At 41.7% G+C, this 20,610-nt stretch overlaps 1 protein-coding gene across 5 annotated transcripts in view; it reads right to left on the bottom strand.

Annotated features, from left to right (window-relative positions):
• The window catches only part of PANK4 (pantothenate kinase 4 (inactive)), a 26,008-nt gene extending 5,398 nt beyond the window's left edge, over positions 1–20,610 (bottom strand). For 3 of the 5 annotated variants that reach the window (XR_008820706.1, XM_056331288.1, XM_056331290.1), the window contains exons 1-15: positions 20,311–20,610; positions 17,029–17,111; positions 15,974–16,182; positions 13,718–13,901; positions 13,109–13,201; positions 12,084–12,237; positions 10,928–11,109; positions 9,346–9,427; positions 8,106–8,206; positions 6,051–6,206; positions 4,993–5,105; positions 4,408–4,495; positions 2,371–2,522; positions 862–917; positions 221–270 (exon numbers count right to left, since the gene is read on the bottom strand). Coding sequence is in view for 4 of the 5 variants with exons in the window: in XM_056331288.1 (XP_056187263.1) it covers positions 221–270; positions 862–917; positions 2,371–2,522; positions 4,408–4,495; positions 4,993–5,105; positions 6,051–6,206; positions 8,106–8,206; positions 9,346–9,427; positions 10,928–11,109; positions 12,084–12,237; positions 13,109–13,201; positions 13,718–13,901; positions 15,974–16,182; positions 17,029–17,111; positions 20,311–20,464 (1,857 nt within the window). In the remaining variant the exon portion in view is untranslated. The remainder of the gene's footprint in view (positions 1–220; positions 271–861; positions 918–2,370; positions 2,523–4,407; positions 4,496–4,992; positions 5,106–6,050; positions 6,207–8,105; positions 8,207–9,345; positions 9,428–10,927; positions 11,110–12,083; positions 12,238–13,108; positions 13,202–13,717; positions 13,902–15,973; positions 16,183–17,028; positions 17,112–20,310) is intronic. The other 2 variants (XM_056331287.1, XM_056331291.1) reach the window with 2 other exon arrangements.

Below are 20,610 nucleotides of genomic sequence, written 5' to 3'. Positions count from 1 at the left end.
AAAGGAATTCAGCTAAGAAGCTTGGTGAGTAATGACGTGTCTGGCTAATTCCTTCTATTCCTTCCTTTACAGTAAGGCTGCTGAATTACTGGCACTGTGTTACCAAATTTGAGTTGTTTGTACAGAGTTCCACTAAATCTGTTTAAAACCCAAGATTAATAAGGGGGTTTATGATTAACACATTTGATTACTCAATGGTTAGTAACAATCACAGTCATACCTTCAGTCGCTCTAGCCACTGACTGTAGGAATCTTCTAACCAGGGACGCTCTGTGTCACAGACAAAATCACGTTAGCATTTCTTTTTGGCAAACGGTAATTCTGTATGCTATGAAAAGCAGGAGGTGTCTCTTTACAGATGCTGAAGCAGTAAAGCATTTGAGCTCAGGCTCTGAATGTTAAATGTATAGATTCAAAGAGCTCCTAAGCTCTTAATGATGGGAACAGCTCAATTACAGCAGTTTTGAAATGGAATTTTCATAATAGAGCAATGAAGTCATGCACGTCAGCTATCGTAAGGACCCATCCAAGCAGGGATGGTGTAGTGCCTCCCAGGACACTATGTGTCTCCTTGACAGGGTTGAACAGTTACAAAAAATAGCATGGGCAAGACATTCTGAATATCTGTGCAGCTGAGACTTCTGTTCAAGGAGAGAGGCTTTCAGATTTCAGTTCCTTGGAACACAAACAGGAACATTCCACCGAAACTCTGTAGCCTGGATTTCAGATAACCCTAGCAAGCGCTTATGATTTCTTGTCATCTGGGCAGCAGAACGGCCACCATAAACACGTTCACACTCTCCTCTGCTCTCGTATTAACACAATATCCAGTTCCAACCACCACCACCGAGCTCCCTATACCTTGTAGTTTTGACTTGGCTTCTTCAAATCCAAATTGTGGCTCAGATTCCAGAACACTGTATCAGAAGAGAAATAAAGAGTACAGTTAAGCAACTTCACCTCACATAAATGCAATTCAAGCATTTCTTTAGCAGGTGGTCAGCAATTTTACTGCACGGGTTGTAGTGGGCAGGGTGGATAGGTCCAATGATCGAGAAACAGATACTTTGTGCTTATGTTAAGAGCAAAAGGTTCAGATGTATGTTAAGAGTTCTTATGCTCAAAGAAAAAAGCTTCAGCAATATACAAATGCTTGCAGGCACTAGACTACAGGCAAAAAAAAAAAAGATATCTTTTAGTTTGTAGGCTACCACAAAATGTAGTCATGATTTAAAATATCTGCATGGTAAAACGGTGCTTTACAAAGTCTAATTTGAAGACTGGTCTACAAAAGTTTTTTAAAATTGTACCTGCATGGGAAAAGAGGGAATTAAAATAACCAGATACAAGTTTTAAAAGCTACTGCTATTGGCTATATGTATGGTGAAGTAGCCCCAAACATGTACGTGTGAGGATTTATGTAATGAGATGGCTAGACTCTAAGCTGTCAGTTAAAATATGACACCATGTGGGCAGTGCTTGCCAGTCCAGTCTCCTGAGTTCCTTGAATCTAGTACGAGGTGATATTTAACTCAGTCTGTACATTTTAGTTCCTTCCTTAAAGGGAATGAGAGCTACGCTAACACGAGTGGCAAGTAGCCCAACTGCTCTGACTGCTGTCAGCTCAAGTTTCTGGTTGTGGGAAACACCAGAAGTACCAGAAGACTAGGAATGCCCACGTAGCCTTGAATCACCTTGTTTTTAATGGACTTGATTTAATCAGAGGGAGAACTCCTCAAAGATGCAGGAAGGGGAAGGAAGTGCTGAATGTCAGCTGTAAAAGAGTATCCCCCTCCCACGCTCTCAGATCTGTATTATCAGCCCCACAAAAAGTTCTAGAATTGGAAAAATCAAAAATATTTCAAGACTGTTGGCATTAATAGCCTCAAATGAATTGATGGCTGCTGACATGATAGAAGGAAAAAAGCTCTCCAAATGGTAACAGAAGCGCATGTTGGTCAAAAATAATTAGTATTTGGCTGTCAAAAGAGACTACCCAACCTAAACTTGCAGCCTGCTGAATATATACTGTGCTGTCGGGACAACTGGAAGTTGGAGAAAAATAGTGTATTTTCTGTGCTAGGGATGTAGTACAACACATATCCAAAAGCAGTGCTAATAACAGTGCTACAAGCAAAGCAGCCAGACTGGAACATTAAACGCTTTATCACTTAATTCAAACACAAGCACTCACAGTGACACGTCTGCCAGATTTAAAGCCTGGCAATGTAATAAACAACGAACATTTGCTTAAGGTGAAATACAAACTGCAATTAAAGTTAGATTGCTGCACTTTTTTTTTTTTTTAAAAAAAGAACAATTGGATATTCTGTATCTTAAAAGGGTGCTTTTAAAATATTTAACACCTACTCTGAGACTGCTTTTGCTCCCCAGTCAAAGACATTCCCCGCAAGAAGTCCTTTCACCAGAGCAAACTGCCTCTCCTCCCAGCCTAATGAATCCAAAGATTCGATTACGCTTTGAAAACATTTTAAGGCTATGCCATTTTCTTTCTGCTTTACCTGTAAGAAAGACATGAAACATTGGATTTATAGACAAAAATTTCTTACCCATCATTGGTTGTCTCGGTCCCAAGACCACGTTCAAGCATTCTCCTCTACGTTCATGGCCTCTAATGGACCGACAAGTTACTGTTATCGGCATGCTTAGTATCAACAAGAAAAAAGTTTCCTGGGATTCTAAGAAAAGCTTCATTAGTGTAGGATACGATCTGTAGCCCCAGAATTACTTTTCGAAGTTAGAGGTGCAATAGATCTTGAGCAGGTGGAGGGACAGAGAGCGGACACACCAAAAAACCTTTCAGTAGTAACATGATCCGTCAAATCCAGGTAACTACCATGAGAAGGGTTACCACTAGCAGTTTTACAAAAACTTTTTAGTTTTGCATCAGGAGTTTCATCATCCCAGATGCTTAGAAGCTCTTGAATTTTTTTCTCTGCTTCTGTCTCCAGTGAGATCAGTGTTACATAGCCTGTCACCTTAAAAAACTTGAAAGTGATACTGGGTGCCATCCTCACATCGAGATCTTTTCTTGGCAATATCTTGTCTGAATTACCAAAAATCAAACATAAGTAAAAGCCGCCTCACTTTTTTTTACTTCCTTCTTAGAGTGGAAGTTAACACCTGACAATACAGCCAGGGAGGACCTTCTATGTATTTTGTAGAAATACATCAATAGTCAGAAAAAACTCTCTAACCAGACACTGGCACTGTGTCATTTCTACGTCCGCACAGACAAGCGGTGAGGATCAGAGCTACAGAAAGTGACTTTTGAGAAATACTGACTTCACGTCCTCTCCCCAACCACATTATGTTGCAGAGTAAAATACAAAGGGTAAACAGCTGCACAATGGCAACGAAGATTTGCAAGAGCTCGAGGTTATGCCTTCGGCCACCCTCCAGCCCAGCTCTACTGAGTATCTCAAAAATGACAAGAGTGATCCAGAACCCTTGTACAGCAGTATGTGGGGAAGCAGCACAGTGGTTAAGGGCAGGTTGCCTCAGCAAGTAAGGGAATGTGTGAAGCTGGGGGTTCTTGGGCCTTTCTTGGCCCTGAGGCAGTGGGGGAGGGTGGCTATCGGTTCATGAACACCCCCCTTCCTTTCCTTTCCTTGGAGGTGGTGGAGGGAGGAAAGACAAGCAAGAGCATTTGAAGGCAGCGAAAGGAACACAGTGAGTTCGTAGCACAGGGGACATTTGCATGGAGCTGCTGAGATCGTTAACTGCTCTAAACCACAACGATGTCAAGTGTCTTTTACCACTTGGCAATTTACACATTTATTGGAAAGTCCTTATACGGCTACAGATAGCTTAAATTTTGAAAATGGTTTCCACACCATGAAGAGAATTATGAGAATAAGGAGAAAAAATAGAAAAGTCCCTGAAGCCTGCCAGACTGCAGGAGTAGCCTCAGTATAAAGGCAAATAAACTGACTATCCTCAAAATTGAAATTCTCAGGTGACTCGTGAGGTACTCCACCATCAGAAGTGCAGGCTTCTCCATGCAGCTTCCTCGGCTCCAAACAGAGGGAGACACCTCCCCGTGGAAGTAGGACGTTACCGTAGCGTCTGATGACAGACACCAGGCGCTCATCAGGAACAGGACTGACACCACCAGTTTGGTTCTCAGAAGTATCAGACAACTGAAGCTGGTCATATTTTTGGTTAGCAGTGGCCTCATCGTGAGCACGCCGGAGGTCCAAGGCTTTATACCCCACGCCCCACTGCGTTTCTCCCCAGTGACAACCACCACCTGCTTAAAACTGCCGCAAGGCAGCCAGTTACTAATCGCTCCCCTGTAAGTCATTACTTATATGAAGTTTCAGAGTATAGAAAAAGCGTCTTGAACTTACATGTTGTCCACCCTGTAAAGCAAGAACGACTTACCTTTGAATAGGGATCCGGAAAATTGAACTCGTTTAAACAGTGTTCCCTTGTATCCAAAAGACTTCTAACTGTTAAGGTACCATATGCACTTTAAAAAGGGAAAAGAGGCGGGGAGGGGGAAAAGAGATCAACTACTTCAAGCAGAAAAAAGTCATTCTCCTCCTCTGTTTCCCCCATAAGTCACAGCACATCACACAAGCACTTGTCTTTACATGCTACATGTGCTAAACACTGTCTTTCAATGGTTAAATTACTACAAGGTTTATTTAAATACGGAGAGGGAAAATGTTCAGAGCAAAGCCAGATACTTGAATTAACATGCTGTCATTTTTAATAATCATGTAACATTTTTTTATAAAAAAAAAATTCTGCCTATGTATCATTTTCCCATTAAATTCCAATACATGAGAGCCAAATGTTCTGTGAGAGGACCTGACATCTGGCACATCAACTTGCTATAGCCTTCAGCCTACTTAGCTTTCAGTTTGCCCTGCTTCATAACCTAATTCGCTTTTAGTTAGCTTTTAATTTGCTCTGCTCAACAGAACTAACACGTGACGGAAAAGGGAAGATAAAAACACTTACAAAGGCTGCTGCCTGAGTGTCTGGAGCTTATTCCAGTATTTCTGTCGGAACTTTTCAGCTCTCTCCAGTGCATCAATAGAGTCCGGTTGGCTGGCTGCAGCACGCTTTGCCACCTGGTAGAGGAATGAGGCAAGACTGAAGTTCCCAAATGAGCTCTTCCTCCATGTAACTGATCTGAAGTTCAGTCTGAAAAATAACCCCTCCACCTGCTACACGGTTCACTGCCTGTGTACTATCCAGTCCCTCCCACACAGCACTTCCCAGCTTTCTCTTACTCCAACCACTGAAGAATTATTTTAAATAAATCTTTGCAGAAGAAAGGAGGTAAAGTTTGTTTCCAAGACTGTACCTTCAGAAATGAAACCCAAGTTCTAACTTCTTACAGGAGGGGAAAAAAGATAAAAAAAGTGCACACACAACAGGAGAAACAGGCAGAAATTTAACAGTTCACATCAACCCCTTGTGTTCTTTTTTTCTTTACTGCAGTAAGGTCAAGTCAATGTGTTACCCCGTGTTCTTCCCAGCCCTTTCCCTCCTGACACACACTCGTGAAGTCTTGGATTTGGATTTACTTACTAAGTATACATAGCTCTTAAGTACTAGCATGCACTAACTGAATCAGTTTCGCAGTGCAGAAAAATTAACTCCTGTTTGATTAAATCATGCCCTTGAATGCAGAAGTGGCGGTAAGTCAGCAGGGCTGCTCCCATGAGTAATCACAATGCGAGTAATTATCTTTAGCCTTTGCCTTTTTGACCTTTGACTGTATAACCATCCTGCTTGCCAGCTCTGTATAAAGAGGTGGTGCCTTTTAAAGGAAGAAAACGCCTTAAAAAAATAAAAGAAAAAGCACCACAGAAGAACAATATTTCTGCCTGTGAAGGTACCAAGCACTTCCTTTAGGAGACTGGGACAAAGTCAGGAGCCTCTGTTATCAGGGGAAAGAGGAACTGTACTTACACACAGCAGGTATATTTTGCAGGGTAAATGTGTTGGTCCACAGATTTATTTGCTAAATATTTGTGTCATTCATAGACATGACTGTTTGTGACATTTACCCCATCCAGTGCCTCCTCAAAGCAGGTGAGCCAGTATTTTCTGGCCATGGCATCGTCTGTGAGGTCAACGGTGTCTGGAATATAGGTTGATGGGTCTTTCAGCAGTGGTAGGTTAACAAGCGGTCTCTCCAACCTATCCATTTCAAGCATGTCAAACTAGGTGAAAAACGAAAAATTTATTAGAATTTACCCAGAAATTTATTCATTACAAATTAAACTAGCACAAGGGCTAAAGAAGTCCATCCACGGTTAAGACCGACAGCTTTACAACCACATTAGAGCATACATCATCATAAATGATCCACTTCGCTGCATGAACTATTTATCCATGCCCACCCTATCGATAGAGATCATCAAGTTTCATGTTGAAAACTTACTATAGGCCCTCTATTTTATTCTCCTTCCCTTACTCCCCAGTACTGTCAAATCTGTGGGGTTATCAGGCCCAAAGACAGAAGCACAGAGAGCTCAGCGTAGGCTTATTTGCAAAGGAACGCTGCTATGCTGTGTCACAACTTCATTTTACAATTCTGATCAAATCTCCAAATCTTTTCCTTATGCCTTGTGAAAACAATGCTTGGGATCAAATTTCTAAGGATAGAGATTAAATTCATGTGAAATATGTCACACAAAGTTGTATTTATGTTACAGAAGTTTCGAAATACAAACCAAAAAGTTACACAGCTTTGTACAAAAAGTGTGCCTCGCTTCTTGCATCTAAAAAAAACTGTGCACATTTATTTTATACAACTATCAAAACAGCATTGCATATGCAAACGCTGCATGGGCTAGAAATGTTCAGGATACGTAAAGATTAAAGCCCACAATGTAGTAAGACTTTGTGTATGTAAACTGGAGTGGTTGCTACAGAACAATTGTCTTTTCATTTCACTGCTGAGAAGTGGACATTTCTGAGCTGTGATTGTTGCAAAGAGATTTCAGTTTACGTGAACAAAGTGAGTGCCAAGCAATAGAACAATTCAAAATGGAGCAGCTGTGGACAGTGCATTACAGCTGGTTTGACCCTCCTGTACCACTGCCAGCATGAAAAAACAAAACAAACAAAGAAAAAAAGATTTTTTCACAGATTAAAGGGTTGAAAAAAAAGAGGAGATATTTATATCTGCATAAATACTTTTAAATATTCTGTCATGTATTTTATGATTAAGAAGAATCACGATGTTATTTTTTTTGGTCATACTTGTAATCCACAATTTCACTAGAATAAATTCAGTTATGGCAGGGCTTAAAATTAGATATATTTTTTACATCTAGGCACAAGCCACAAAATCCATCAAAGTGGACTTCTATTAAGGTCTTACTATTCAGTAAAAGTTCTCCCCCTCATCTTCAGGCCTAAAAAGACCAAGCCACTAACCAAAGCCAGCTCCTCTGCTCCCTGCCCCTACAGCAAGTACCGGGAGCTAAGTCCTGAAAACCAGGAGGAGATAAATCAACGATGGAAGAAATTTTAAAAAACCTGACATGAAAAAACCCTGACCTGCAGACTGGTAAGAGACAGCAAAACACAACGAGCTCCACTATTCTAGCTTCTTTTCAAAAGCATTTCAGTAGATGCAGCATTAGATACTTTAAAAACCTGAATGTATTTCCTGATTGCTTACTGTATGCCAGTTTCACTGTGAAATCGGAATTACTGTATTGTCAGGGTATTTAAGAGATGACTGGGCTCATGCTCTTCTGTCCAATTATACATTTCTCTGCTCATAGGAAGTAAGTAAATGCTGCTTAAAGACAGTGGAACTTCAGATTCAACATTCTGAAGCACAGTATTTCAGCTGTAGCAAAATCCAGCTACTTCAGAGAAAGGGTAAAAGATGAATGCTCCCCTCCCCTGCTTTGGTGAAGGAGAACAAGACAAAGTAGCAGCCGCAATCTGATTTTAGGAGACATCACATCAAACCGTCAGACAAGACACCATATTAGTCACTTCTTTTGGTAAGCGGGAGTCCCAGGGGCTTCAGAATAACCGTCTATTTTCAAATCACCATTACTACGAGAAGGCACTTAGTTCTAGAAAAGACAACCACATACTGTACCACTCCTTGTTCTCTGCATGGGGTAAACATCAGGTGATGTGCTCATAAGACCAGAACTCCCAGCATAATTTTCTCCCCAGCTATACTGATTTGGATCTAGAAAAGAGAAAGACAGAGACACACATAATCTGAAAATAAAACTGAAAATACTCCCGTGAGTGAGCCTAGAGTAGCACCCCCTCAGAGAAGCTGCTTCCCTACAAAAGCCATCTTCCCTTGTTTTTATCAGTAAACACAATTTTTCCCTCTAACCCCTAAAAGAAATGTTTCAACCACTCAGTGAATTACCTCGCTCTAAAGAGCTTCAACCTGAATGAGACATAAGAATTAAAGTTCTAAAATCATTCCTTTTTTTTTAATCCCCTTTCCTCGTCATCAGGGGCTGTAACCAGCATGCCTTCAAAGCACTATCATAGAACACAGAGATAACTTATTTCTAAACTAGATCCATTATTAACAAAATCTAATTACAAAATTTTCAAAGTGTAATGTAAGTTTCATATAAACACTAAAGTTACTTCTCAATTTCTTTTTGTTTTTGAGGAAAAGTTTAATCAAGTTCAGATGTAGAGTACATGCTGCAGAAGCAACATCTTTTAATTCCTCAGTAGCTGGTTCCTTGGCCATATCTATAAAACGGGTATGAAAAGAATCCCACATCCATTATTCTGCGGTACATTTAATATTTTTTAAGTACTGTTAACAACCTCGCTATCTGCTCCACTGTAACTAATATACTGACTAGCTTACCAGCACATCAACAAGAAAGAAAAGTGGCAGAATTCAACCAAAGCACCCTGTACCCAAAGAATGCTGGACGGAAGTGTCTCATCCTTCTTATATGTCTGTGAGGCTTTTCACTCTCAAATGAGCACATTTCTGAGATGCTGGTCTTCTTCAGTACATTAACTGAATTCAAAAGCTGGCCTCTTAAAGAAGGGGAAAGCTCTCAGAGACCACACTTCCCCAATTTGATTTAGAGTTACGACTGCTCTTTGCAGAAACGCAGAGAAGAGCCAAATCCTGCCGGCTTCTCAAAGGTGAGCAGGAAAACCATGAGAAATCAAGATGTCCTTGCCAGAATATATAAAACCAAAGCCCAGCATCTGTGTTTATTAGTGCCAAATGTATTTATTTAGGCAACAGCTTTACATGCAGCCTCTTAAGAGACACTTGGACATTACACTGACATTTCAGAACACAGCATATACAGAACATAGCAGTGCTGTACTTACTGTCTTGTTCAGCTCCTTTTAAAAATGCCCCAATGGCTCCCAGGTAGCCTTCATGTCTCAGGAACAATGCCTGAACCTCTCCCTGCCACAATATGAAACATTGCAATTGGATGGTCCCTGATGGCTAACATGTACTTCTTTGTCACTAGTTTTACACTTATATTTAATAGAAACAACTAGAAGATGGTAATATTCATTTGTGCTACATTCTAACACATTCAGTAACTTTCATCCTGCTTCTGAAACACAGCTTCAGGAGGAACTGCTTACATACATCATTCCACAATTATTAAACAGCTGGGGGGGGAGGGGGGGAAAGGCATGCACAGTGGTGTGTATTCTAAGCCTGCACAACCACAGAAGCAGAGGGAAGCCAGTGCCTTCACTAGAAAAGACAATTGCATCACTCCATGAATATTCAACTCCTCTTGCTTGAACGGGCTGGAAATGTAAGGTCATCTGATTTCTAGGTCACTAACGTAAGTGTTTGCCACTGCATCCAACACATTCCAGACATTGCTCATTATCTTTATTTCATTACACTGCTATTCAACACTCAACAGCATACAGACACTGTATACTATCCATAGGCAAGCATTTCCGCCATCAAATTAGTTTGTCAGTGCAGTAGACGAATGCTAGAGAGGGTAAGGACACCCTCCATCCCAGTGAGACGCTGCCTTCTCTAAAGGCAAATCAGCTACGTCTGCAGCCGCGACTGTAAGAACAGTTCACACTGACAAGCTACAGTAAAAGATGAGCTGCAATTCACAGCGAATTTGGATTTGAATCACTGATAAAGCTATTCTTACATGAACCTAAAGCTGCAGTTTTGCAATAGTTTTCTTGAAACCAAACAAAGTTTTACAGAAAGGGAATGCAACGGTGAAATAAAAGGGGGGGAAACAGCAGCACACAGGAGCCCCTTGCTTGAAGCACCAAAATGAGAAAAATATTTGTGTCACCTATTCTATAAAATTGCAAAAATGCAGGAACTGATATACCTGTGACAACCATTAAGTGAGCTTTTGGATTTGACTTTTGGTTTCCTAGTGAGAAATCTTCACTATTTTCCACAGCCTCAAAACCTGCAAAGAACTACAGCTTGGTTGTTTTTTGGGTGGGTTTTTTGGTTTGTTTTTTTTGAACAACATATAAAAACCAAAAAAAACCCCACTGATACTAACTGCTAACTATCTTGGCAGAACAATCCCGCCTTGCACAGCCTAGGATGTGAAAAGAAATAGACGCAAATCAGCAAGAGGAATTGAATAACAATATCTAAGCTATCTAAGAAAACAGTGAAAACTCATAACTTGGCAGCTACAAGACAGACTGTCAACCAAAAAATAATAATAAAGAGAGAGAGAGGGAGAGAAAGGGAGGCCAGGCAGGACTCCCAGGCATTTCACAGTGATTTTACCCCTCCCACAACAGATCTTTATAGCCCTGCCTTACCTACCTAAACAGCCGCCCTCTAAGCTTATTTCATGGGCAAATTCATTTATTAAAATCTCCCAACAACCTAGAAAGTTAACTAAACACGTGACTTTGCTATTAGGAAAATTTCTGTTTTCATTACCTTGGAGAAGAAGTTGATACTGTAGGTTATTGTGCGCATGGTAACAGGGTGACCCCGAATAAAGAATCCTCCAAAATATATTTTATCTAAGTTATGGAGTTTGGCATAGAGGCAGGCGAGTTGACCAATGTCATTGCTGATCATATGTAGTAAACTTTTTGCCATATCTTCTTTGGAAAATTCTTAAAGGAAAGAAACAGTAAACAAAATTAAACACAGCTGAAGAATACTCAAATGGACTGTACTCTTCTAACAGATAGCTTACAGCTGGAGGGAAATAATTACGGAGTTTGACCAGTTTCTTTATGTGTGTAGAAGAAAGGTGTTCCACCCCCCTTCGCCAAAAATCTCTTATAAAGAAAGTCCTTCAAATAGCAAGGAGTGTGTATTTGACTAAAGATACGAAAAACACACTAAGCCTCTGAAATACTGCTTGAAAGAAACCTGCTTGAAAGGTCAACAGCAAATGGCAAGAACTCAATTTCTTCTCTCTAGGAAACACGGATGATGGTTCATCTGTCCATCTTGACCCGAGAGGCACTGCAAGCATTTTATTATAATACTGCAAATCAAATTGCAAATTATAGTAAATCACTGCCATAGGTTCTTTTCTGGACCACGAAAGCCACATACACTTCCCACAGGAATATATTAACTACCTGGACAGCTATTTTTGTCGTTTGCCTAGACTTCTGCAATCCCAAACTGAAAATCTGAATGTCTGCTTGTAAGGCAGTACTATGTCACATTTTTAATCAATAAAATATTATGCAGGCAAAACACATGTAGGCAAGATCATGAAAAGAACTGATGGTTATTTTCCAGCTCTACTTGTAAGATCATTATAGACCTTAGATTCCCAAGGGCCAGAAGAGAGGTTTGAAACGAATGAGGAGAAGAAATGCAGCCAACAACTCCAAATAACTGGAGCAACTCAAGCAGTGCTCCAAGTCCCCCCTCCCCCATGACACAGGGAAATGGCTAAGGCAAGATATGTTTATGCTGATGAAGCTGGCAACTATTTTTCCATCCCTTGAAGTGTTCACAGGAAGCTGCACAAGCAGCCAATCACGCTGACAGGCAATGTAAAGCATTAACTTGGTAAAGCTTATCTTGGGTAAAGCAAATCTTGGGTAGATCTTTTATATACCAATACCTTTATCTGCGGTAGTAGATTTCCCGAAGCTGCTAGCTATCAGATTTCCACTTAGCCCCAGGGTCTGGTAGGCGCCTCCATACACATCTTTCACCAGCATGTCTACATTTGTGTGCTGGCCCTTTGAAGCAAGTTGAAGCAATTCATCAAATTTCTGAGGATGAGAAGCAGAGTTACTTTAGCTTTCCTGGACAGCCAGAGAACCTTCCCCATAAACCCGGAGCTCTGCAGCAGCTTTACTAATCAAAACAGGGTGGGGTGGCTTGTCTTACGAATCCACCCTGCCAGCAAAAACTACACTATTCCTAATTACAAGGACTTATCCAGAGTCTGTATCTCATCCAACAGACTGATCTTAAGTGGAGCTCCTTTAATGATGAAAAGCACAGCCATCCTCTTCAGTTATCTGCAAATAATTTGTTCAATTTCCCCTGAAAGCTAGAGATGGATCAGCACATATAAAACAGAAGCCTCATGCATCTCTTATCTTGGGAAAGTCAGAAACACAGTAACTAAGAGCAAACACCCTTAGACCTTCTTGAAGCGTAAGAAAAAGATGTTTAAAACCCCAAAAACTGCCTTTACTATTGCAGAAATGCATTACTGTTCCTGAAATGAAACTTGTGTGCAATCTGCATTACCCCAATACAATTTTGTCTGTTAACCCTAATTTCTTCCCTGACTTCTTCTTCTACAAAATCAGAGACAATTAAGAGCAGACATTTTCATGTTCTAAGATTTCTCTTTTTAAAGCATCAAACAAACATTGCCAGTATGGGTCTTCCCTTTGACATTTTCTTACTTGGTGCATATGTAACTCTAGCTTTTTCTACACCGCTGACATTTAGGGACACCTATTTATGTCACATGGATCTTCAAGACAGCAAAAACCAGCACGATTTAAGAGCTGCGTTAGGCAGAGCAGAACTAAATCCAGCCTTATTCTGGCAGATGGCCAACTTGACATTTAAGTGAGGAACCCCTGAAACCGTAATGTGTAACGGAATTAAAGGACACGTCAATACCTTTGTTTTTGTGAGCAGTGCTCCAAGACCCCAGAAGGTTCCACCTCCAATTGAGCTCCCTCCAATCCATTCAAATTTGTCTTCTGTTTCTACCTGTCAATAAAACACGGCAGATTTGTCTAGAAAGTCCTATTATAACTATAAAGACTCAGATATGAGAGCATGTGGGGGTTTTCTGAACAGTGGAATTAGTGTAGGCAGAACTATTTAACTGTCTACATAGCAGGTGAGAAGTGCATGTTCCACAGGCTTATACCACAAGCAGTTTGTGGAATGTTTGTACTTAATTCTTGGCCAATAATCCTAAATACAGACATAAAATTTGGTCCCCTCAACAGCATACCAAAACAAACAACAAATATTAAAATTCACTTTGATCTGACAGTCTTTGTCCTCATCAGTTAATGTAACAACTTCTCTAAACACCAAATGTCATTAAAAAGAAACTATGCTAGTGAATGGAAAAGCATTCATAACTCTGTAAGAAATGGAAATAAATAAAAAAAAGTCCTTATTTTCTTTCTAAACTTTGTATTACCCAAGAAGAAACAACTACAAGTCTAAACCAGATCACCTTTATCAAATCCTACAATAACACATTTTACTCACCTTCACTATAGAAACCCCAGAGCCAATATTCACCAGTAAATAAGGGAAAATATTTGGGTGGTTCATCTGAAATCGGAATTCTGTATCTGAATCTTTCTGGTATGCAAACACTTCATGGGGTATGTTCCTTAGCACAAAGTTGCATCCTTTAATTAGACAGGTCATTACATCTTCTTTATCTACTCTAAGGGGAAAGGGGAGAAAAAAACATCCTTACATAAATGTCACAGATAAGCAAGTACGCTTTTAGAACAGTTGTTTTTAAGACTTTACAAACAGGAGATAGTAACCCACACCACATGGCAAAAGTCCAGACATCTTATGAGACCTACATCTGCGTACATTCTGATGTTCATCTGCCATGCCAGAACACACAATCTGAAGTTAGGCTGTAGTTACAGTAACTTTAATCTTATATTAACCATGCTGTCATTACAAATAATCCTGCTCCCCTATTTGCCTGTTTACACTGCCTCTTTAGCACCCTGGGGCTAACGCAAGCATATGTGCACCCGTGCAATAAAGTAGGTCAGGAAACTTAACAGGAAATTAACCTAACAAAACAATTTCCTAACACAGAGTAATTTTCTCCTTCCTTCTCAATAAAGGAAAAGGTCCCCCTGAACATTTCAACACTTGTTTGTGACAGATGAAAGTGGCAGTGAGGAGCCTACCACCGGGATTACTGAAGACAGGACAAAAAGGCTTCTCATGAGAACATTGGATTCAAAACAGTACGTATCCTGAGTACGGAGTCTGGGAACACGATAATTACATCAGTCATCTTATCTAAATTCTGTAAGACAGCTAACACTTACTGACTTTTGCAAACTTCTGTATCTTTTGTATTGTTACTGATTTACGGTAGATGTCTTAGATGGAATACACTGAATTTCTTAGATGAAATATCATAAGCCTTGTTGAAACACATGCACAAATACACATCTCGGTTATGCTTTCTGTTTGTCAGGATGGAGAAGGTGCTGCTTTTTGAGCCTGTTGACCAATTAAGTATGTCATGACCAAAGAAACAAAATCCAGGTGCACCACATGAGAAAAGTGGGGGGAACCGCCTCCTTGTCTTGATTAATTGATGCCTGGTTACAGCCAATAAGGTACTGATGCAGGCTGGTTTGAAAAAAAGGTTAACAGCATCCTACCTATCAGAAGAAGAAAGTAATCTGAAAAAGCAGTATAAAAGGAGATGAACACAGTCCCTCAGAAAGGGAAGAATTTATTGTGTAGAACTGCAGTGAGAGAGGTGCCCTGAGGGTCTCCCCAGTAACATCAGGTAATGTTTTATATTGGTGTAAATTAATGGTATTTTTATCTCTACTTACAGAAGCATTTTACTGTACAGTGTTTGATAAGGTTGTTTGAAACTTATGAGGCTGTAAACTCATGAAATTGCCCTTTAGTCTCCTGCAGGCCTATGCGTGTTAGGTAGGAGCTATACAGTAAGCTAGTACATTATATTAATTATTAATTTCTAAGCATGCTCAGAAAAGTGTTAGAAGCTTTTGGAACTTTAACTTGAGTGCCTCAGCAACTACAGAGATTAGGTACATCCAAGAAAAAAAGTGTTTGGCAGCAATATTTAGGCTTGTAATAATAAAGTTGCCTTGTGGATTTCATCCTTAAATAGAAAGACTGACACTTAAACACACCTCATCACAGTACCTCATCAAATGTTCCTAATTAAAATTCCTGTTACTAATAAATGTACTAACTACTTTATTTCAAATATTACTTCATATTATGTATCACTGTGGGTTTTGTGTATTCAGATCTCTACTCCAGTAGAGTTCAATGGTATGTCCAAAGCATACTACTGATAGCTAGGATACCATCACTGAAATCCTGCTAGCTGAGGGGTCAAAAGCAAAAACCATTCTTATAATCATGAGACTAGTTTAACTTAAAAGTGGAGTAGGTGCAAATGAGATCCTTTATATATATATAAAAAAAGCTGCGATCATGCCTTGCTTTCTTCTTTTTACTCTTATTCCTGAGCCCTGTGCTCGATTGCTGCACCTCCACTGTGCCAATTAGTGATACAGTTATCTTTTTGCAGCTTGTGTTGACTAATGAGTCAATTCAGCCTGGTCTGATCAAGATGCACACACATGTTATACTGCTTCACTCTTGTGGCATGGGTGGCTTTTGAGGGCAGATGGGCAAAGTGGAAAGTTAGCCTATTAAAAATCTCATCAAAGAAGTTCACTCCTATAGTTGAATTTAAACAGTTCCACTTACTTCAACCCCAATTTCTTCTCAATAAGATCTTTGAATTTATAGGCACCACCACCTGTAGCTTTGATGACTTTTGTCTCTGTATTGACAAGATGGTCTTTGATGAAATCTAGGCAGGTTTCAATATAAGTGTTCTCAAATTTAATGAAGTGAAGTCGAGCTGTAATCTCCTCCTGAACTGATATTTCATACAAAGGTTCATTTTCTATGTCCTTTAAAAGAGAAAAGAATTTCTTACAGATCATTCAAAATCCTTCCTCGAGAAACAAGGTTATATGCTAAACCATTGAACACCAATACCTGTGCTTCCTTTGCCTTGAAACTGTTAATGCTACTAAACATAACGCCCCAAGCTACTTTAAAAGAATAATATAGTTTCAACAGATCTGATTTCTCCTTAAACTGGGAACATTGTCAATTCTCCCATGTTAGACATGCATGCAATACCTCTGTATGATAAAAGTTATGTTTATATGGGAGCCTGGGCTTTTTACAGAAGTACCACATTTACCTGTCTAGAAAATAACTATTTTGAACGCCAGCTGGCAATACAAGTGCTGTCAAGAAGGCAAGGGATCTAACTGAATTTGTCAATGCATGGGCTGCACAACTCTGAAGCCCTGCAATCAGTCTTTCAGTAAAGAGAACAAGTACGATGTATCATCACATGAATTTAGATCTAGAGCTATATTAAGCTTGTAAAGCAAAAATAATTGCCAGACCCATGCTAATGTCTAATTTCCCCTGGAATATAGTGAAGGGTTATTAACAGAAGCCACACACTCATCTGAGCTGCAGTACACACACTTAGGGATGGCTCTAAGTGTCAGCACACACTAGAATGTGTGTTAAAAAAACATTTAAGTTGTGACTACTTACTTCAGAGAGACAGACATGACAGAAGGTCATACTTAAAACTTTATTTAGAACTTTCCTATAGTTTCTATAGAGCAAGTTACTAGATGGCTTTCAGATGAAATCTCTATTCTGCTATGAGAAGCCAGCCCAGTGCTTCGCTGAGTCAACTGCATGCAACTGATCAATGATACAAGTCTTACCTTTCCAGAATGATCAAAGGATCTCACTCTTGCCACTTTATGCTGCACGGTTGAGTAGTAAGCCAACTTGGTTAATGAACCACCTGTTAATAAAAAGATGGCAAGTTATGATTAATGCCTCACCTTAGAGCAAACAATGTTAACTTATGTTTATGTATGCTGTACCTTTGAGTTCTTGGGTTTTAAGACTTCCTCGGCTAAAACCAGATATAGTTAAGCTAAGTGCATAACGCAGCATGCCAAAGAACCCTTGTCTAGAAACTGATTTGGCATGGTTAACTCCAAATGAACTACTTATGGGGTGGGGCGAGGGAGCTCCACAAGTTGAACTTATACCCAGCTGATGTGGGAATGATTGAACATGAGCAAAAATAAGTGGAAGTCCTTAATTCACTGGGCTAGCACATGTATCGTTTATCTTGTTTGGAAACTTTACAGAAACCCCCAGATCTGCTGCTTAAAACACTATTTTTGTAAGCAGGTTTGTCACAGTTCAGCAATGCATGCCATATGCACAATCAAAAAGTGTTTTATCAGGAACACTTCAGTAAATATTCTTAACCTGCTTCCAAGGGCAAGCTTCAAATTCATAGCTGGTTAGAAGATTACTCAATAAATGATTCTGCAAGATTATTCTTGGCTTTGGGGTAAAGAACACTGAGAATGATGTTCCTCAAGCATACCAGTTAGTGATACTACCAAAATGCAAGCCTGAGCAGACCACCCTCTTCTCTTCAGGCCTTGAGTCTGCTTACATCAAGACAATAAAACTTCCAACTCCTGTCTTGAAACAGAGCTTAATCACTTGCCCTATCTGTGCTGTCTTTGCATCTGACCTGCAAAAGTGAATTTATGAAGTTAGACTGAATAACTTCACTAACTATTTTTCCTTAGGACAAAACAGTACCTGCTGGTGCTTCTGATACCTCTGGTATCTTAATCGAGAAGGTATTTGAGCCTGTAAGTAGGAGGCTGTCAAAGCCTGTTTATTTTTGTTAAAAGAAGCTTTAATTTTTTTCCCCTTCAAAAAGAGAAATGCCTCTTCAACCAGTCCCGAGTATCAGGATCTGATTAAGGTATCAGTTTGCTTCATAAACCTCTAAGCTGCTTTGGCTGTTGGAGAAAACCCCTTAATTTTAACTCAGCATAAAAAGTACCCTGGACTGCAGACCATAACCACCCTCATTTGTACAGAAAGTCAGTTCTAACTTTGCATCCATGCCCTCGGATCAGGAACGCAGGGCACAGGTTCACATCAGTGCTACAGGCCTAATGTTTAGCTGATGTTAATCTGCATGCACTACTCGCCTCTTGCCGAAGGTTTGGTGTGTTCCCCCTTTCAGCAAGTTTACCATTCATCTCTTATAACATACTGCATATGATATGAGACGGGAATTAGACTTACTACTGGGTTAAAATTAGTCTCAACAGCAAATAAAAACCTGGCAGTGTTAGATCATAACATAATGGCTAAATTCAGTGGCCCCATACCCTAATAACTTATAAACAAGTGTAATCAAGAAACGCAGCATGGGCAAGTGAAAAAGAATCAGCTAGTGCTTATAGCTTTGCCTTCATAACAGTACTCTAATGTCCTCCATAGTGCTCAAATAAGCAGGGAAATTTTTTGCAAGCTATAGGAGAAAGACAGACAGCTTTCTCCAGCAAAACATAAGTGAGTTTAACTTAGTGATCACTGACAGACACTTAGAGCAACAAAAGCAACAAAGCTTTCCTGACCTCAGATCTTCAGTGTACCATCCAATCCTTTAACTTTTCTGGTAAACAAAATCCAAACAATGTTCTGCTAGTTCGTTCCTTAAAGGTGAGGTTTTCTTAGCTCTTTTTTTTTTTTTTGTAAACAGCTCAGTAGCTCTGTGCTATGAGGAAAAGCTTCCTTTCAAATCTCTAAGTAGAGGAATCACGAAGCTTGTGGTGGAATATCATACTGTGTGTTCAACACTGATAATGACATAGGTGCTTCATCAAATAATTTATCACCAGATAAATGGTATGCAACGTTATGCTTTATACATTCTCCCCTTCCTCTCCCCGTTTTTAAAGGCTTAAATCCATTCAGAACACCAGCTGAGCCATGTAACTAGGCTTTATAACTAATCCCACAACTCTAATTCCACTCTGACCCACAGAAAGGACCAATTCCAGCTGTTATTTTAACATGCATGAAACAAGTAGCTTCTGGAGGAGTGAAGCAGACTTGTGATATGACAAGATTGTGTAATATGGTGCATATATTCTTCCCACTACAGGAAGTCTATGCCACCCAGAGTAGGGTTAACCAGAGGACTAATGGAGGCTCACAGCAGTACTGCACAGTACTGTGGCTGAAGAACACTCTTCTGGCTTTCCTACTAAATAGTTCTGCTGAGCTAGTAACTGCAAAACGGAAGCAAAACGCATGAACTAGCATTTTTGGCTTTGCAGATCTCCACAGAACAGCAGCGAACACCTGTACAGGTGAAACCACTGCTCCCAGGCTAGCTGTGCCGTGTCCCAGCACAGCCGCCCACGCCAGCACAGCTCCCTGCCGGGCTGCTCCGGTGTCACTTCGATGTGCATTGCTCTGTCCGGCCCTTGTGTAACACCCAGCAATGTCACGTTCTCAGGCTTGTGCGCGGGCCGGCGGTGTTTCTGGGTGACTGTGGAAGCCAGCGTGGCCAGCCGCTGCTGCAGGCCCCCAGACCCTGCCAAGAGCCCCCTCAGCTCCGCAGCCACCCGCTGTGCCAGGGCGGGCGGAGCAGCAGCTTTCCGCCGCGCCTTCTCCTCCAAGGCCCGCTGCAGAGGCACGGAGGGGCGGTCGCGGGGGGGATCCCCAGCCGGGCCCAGGGCGGCCGGTCCCGGGCCACCGTCTTCTCGCCCGGGGTCGCGGGCCGCGCTCCCCTTGGAGAAGGACAGGCCGCTGCCCCCGCCGGGGCTGCCGCCCAGAGCCAAGGGCGGCCCGGGCCGTTCCTCCGGCGCTCCCCCGCGCCCGGCATGCCGGGGCTTGTAGTGCCGCCCGCCGCCGCCGCCTCGCCCGGGCCGCGGACCGGGACTCGCGCTCCCGGCGTGCCCCGCGCCACCCCCGCCGCCGCGCTGCCTGCCGGGAGCTGCAGTGCGCCCCGCGCGCCCCAAGGCGGCCCGGCCGCCCCGCAGGACTGCGCTTCCCGGCATGCCCCGCGCCGGCGGCCCGGCCCCGCGCCTCCCCTCAGCGGGCCGGAGCCGCCGCCCGGTCCTGGCCCGGCGCCCCCTCCCCGCCGCCCCCCGCCGCGCCCGCCCGGTTACCGATGTCTATTGCGAAGCGCTTGGCGTTCTCCAGGTTGCGGAAGATCTCATCGGGCGGGAGGGTGATGCTCTTGTCCAAACTGCCGTGACCGCCGCTCCCTCGCCCGCCCCGCTCCGCCATTTTGAACGCGACCCACTCCTCGCCTGGCCTCATCGGTATGCAAATGTATGCGCATACATCTACATGCTAACGAGGTCGGCGCATAGATTATGCGAATGAGGCAGGCGCTGGCGCGCGCACAAAGCCACCGCCCCTCCCGCTCGCACGCGCGGGCGCGTGTCAGAGCGCGCCGCAAAGCG

This window comes from Falco biarmicus, chromosome 3 (assembly GCF_023638135.1).
Source record: "Falco biarmicus isolate bFalBia1 chromosome 3, bFalBia1.pri, whole genome shotgun sequence".
NCBI classification, from domain to species: domain Eukaryota; kingdom Metazoa; phylum Chordata; class Aves; order Falconiformes; family Falconidae; genus Falco; species Falco biarmicus.
This window is presented reverse-complemented; position numbering and strand designations above follow the sequence as displayed.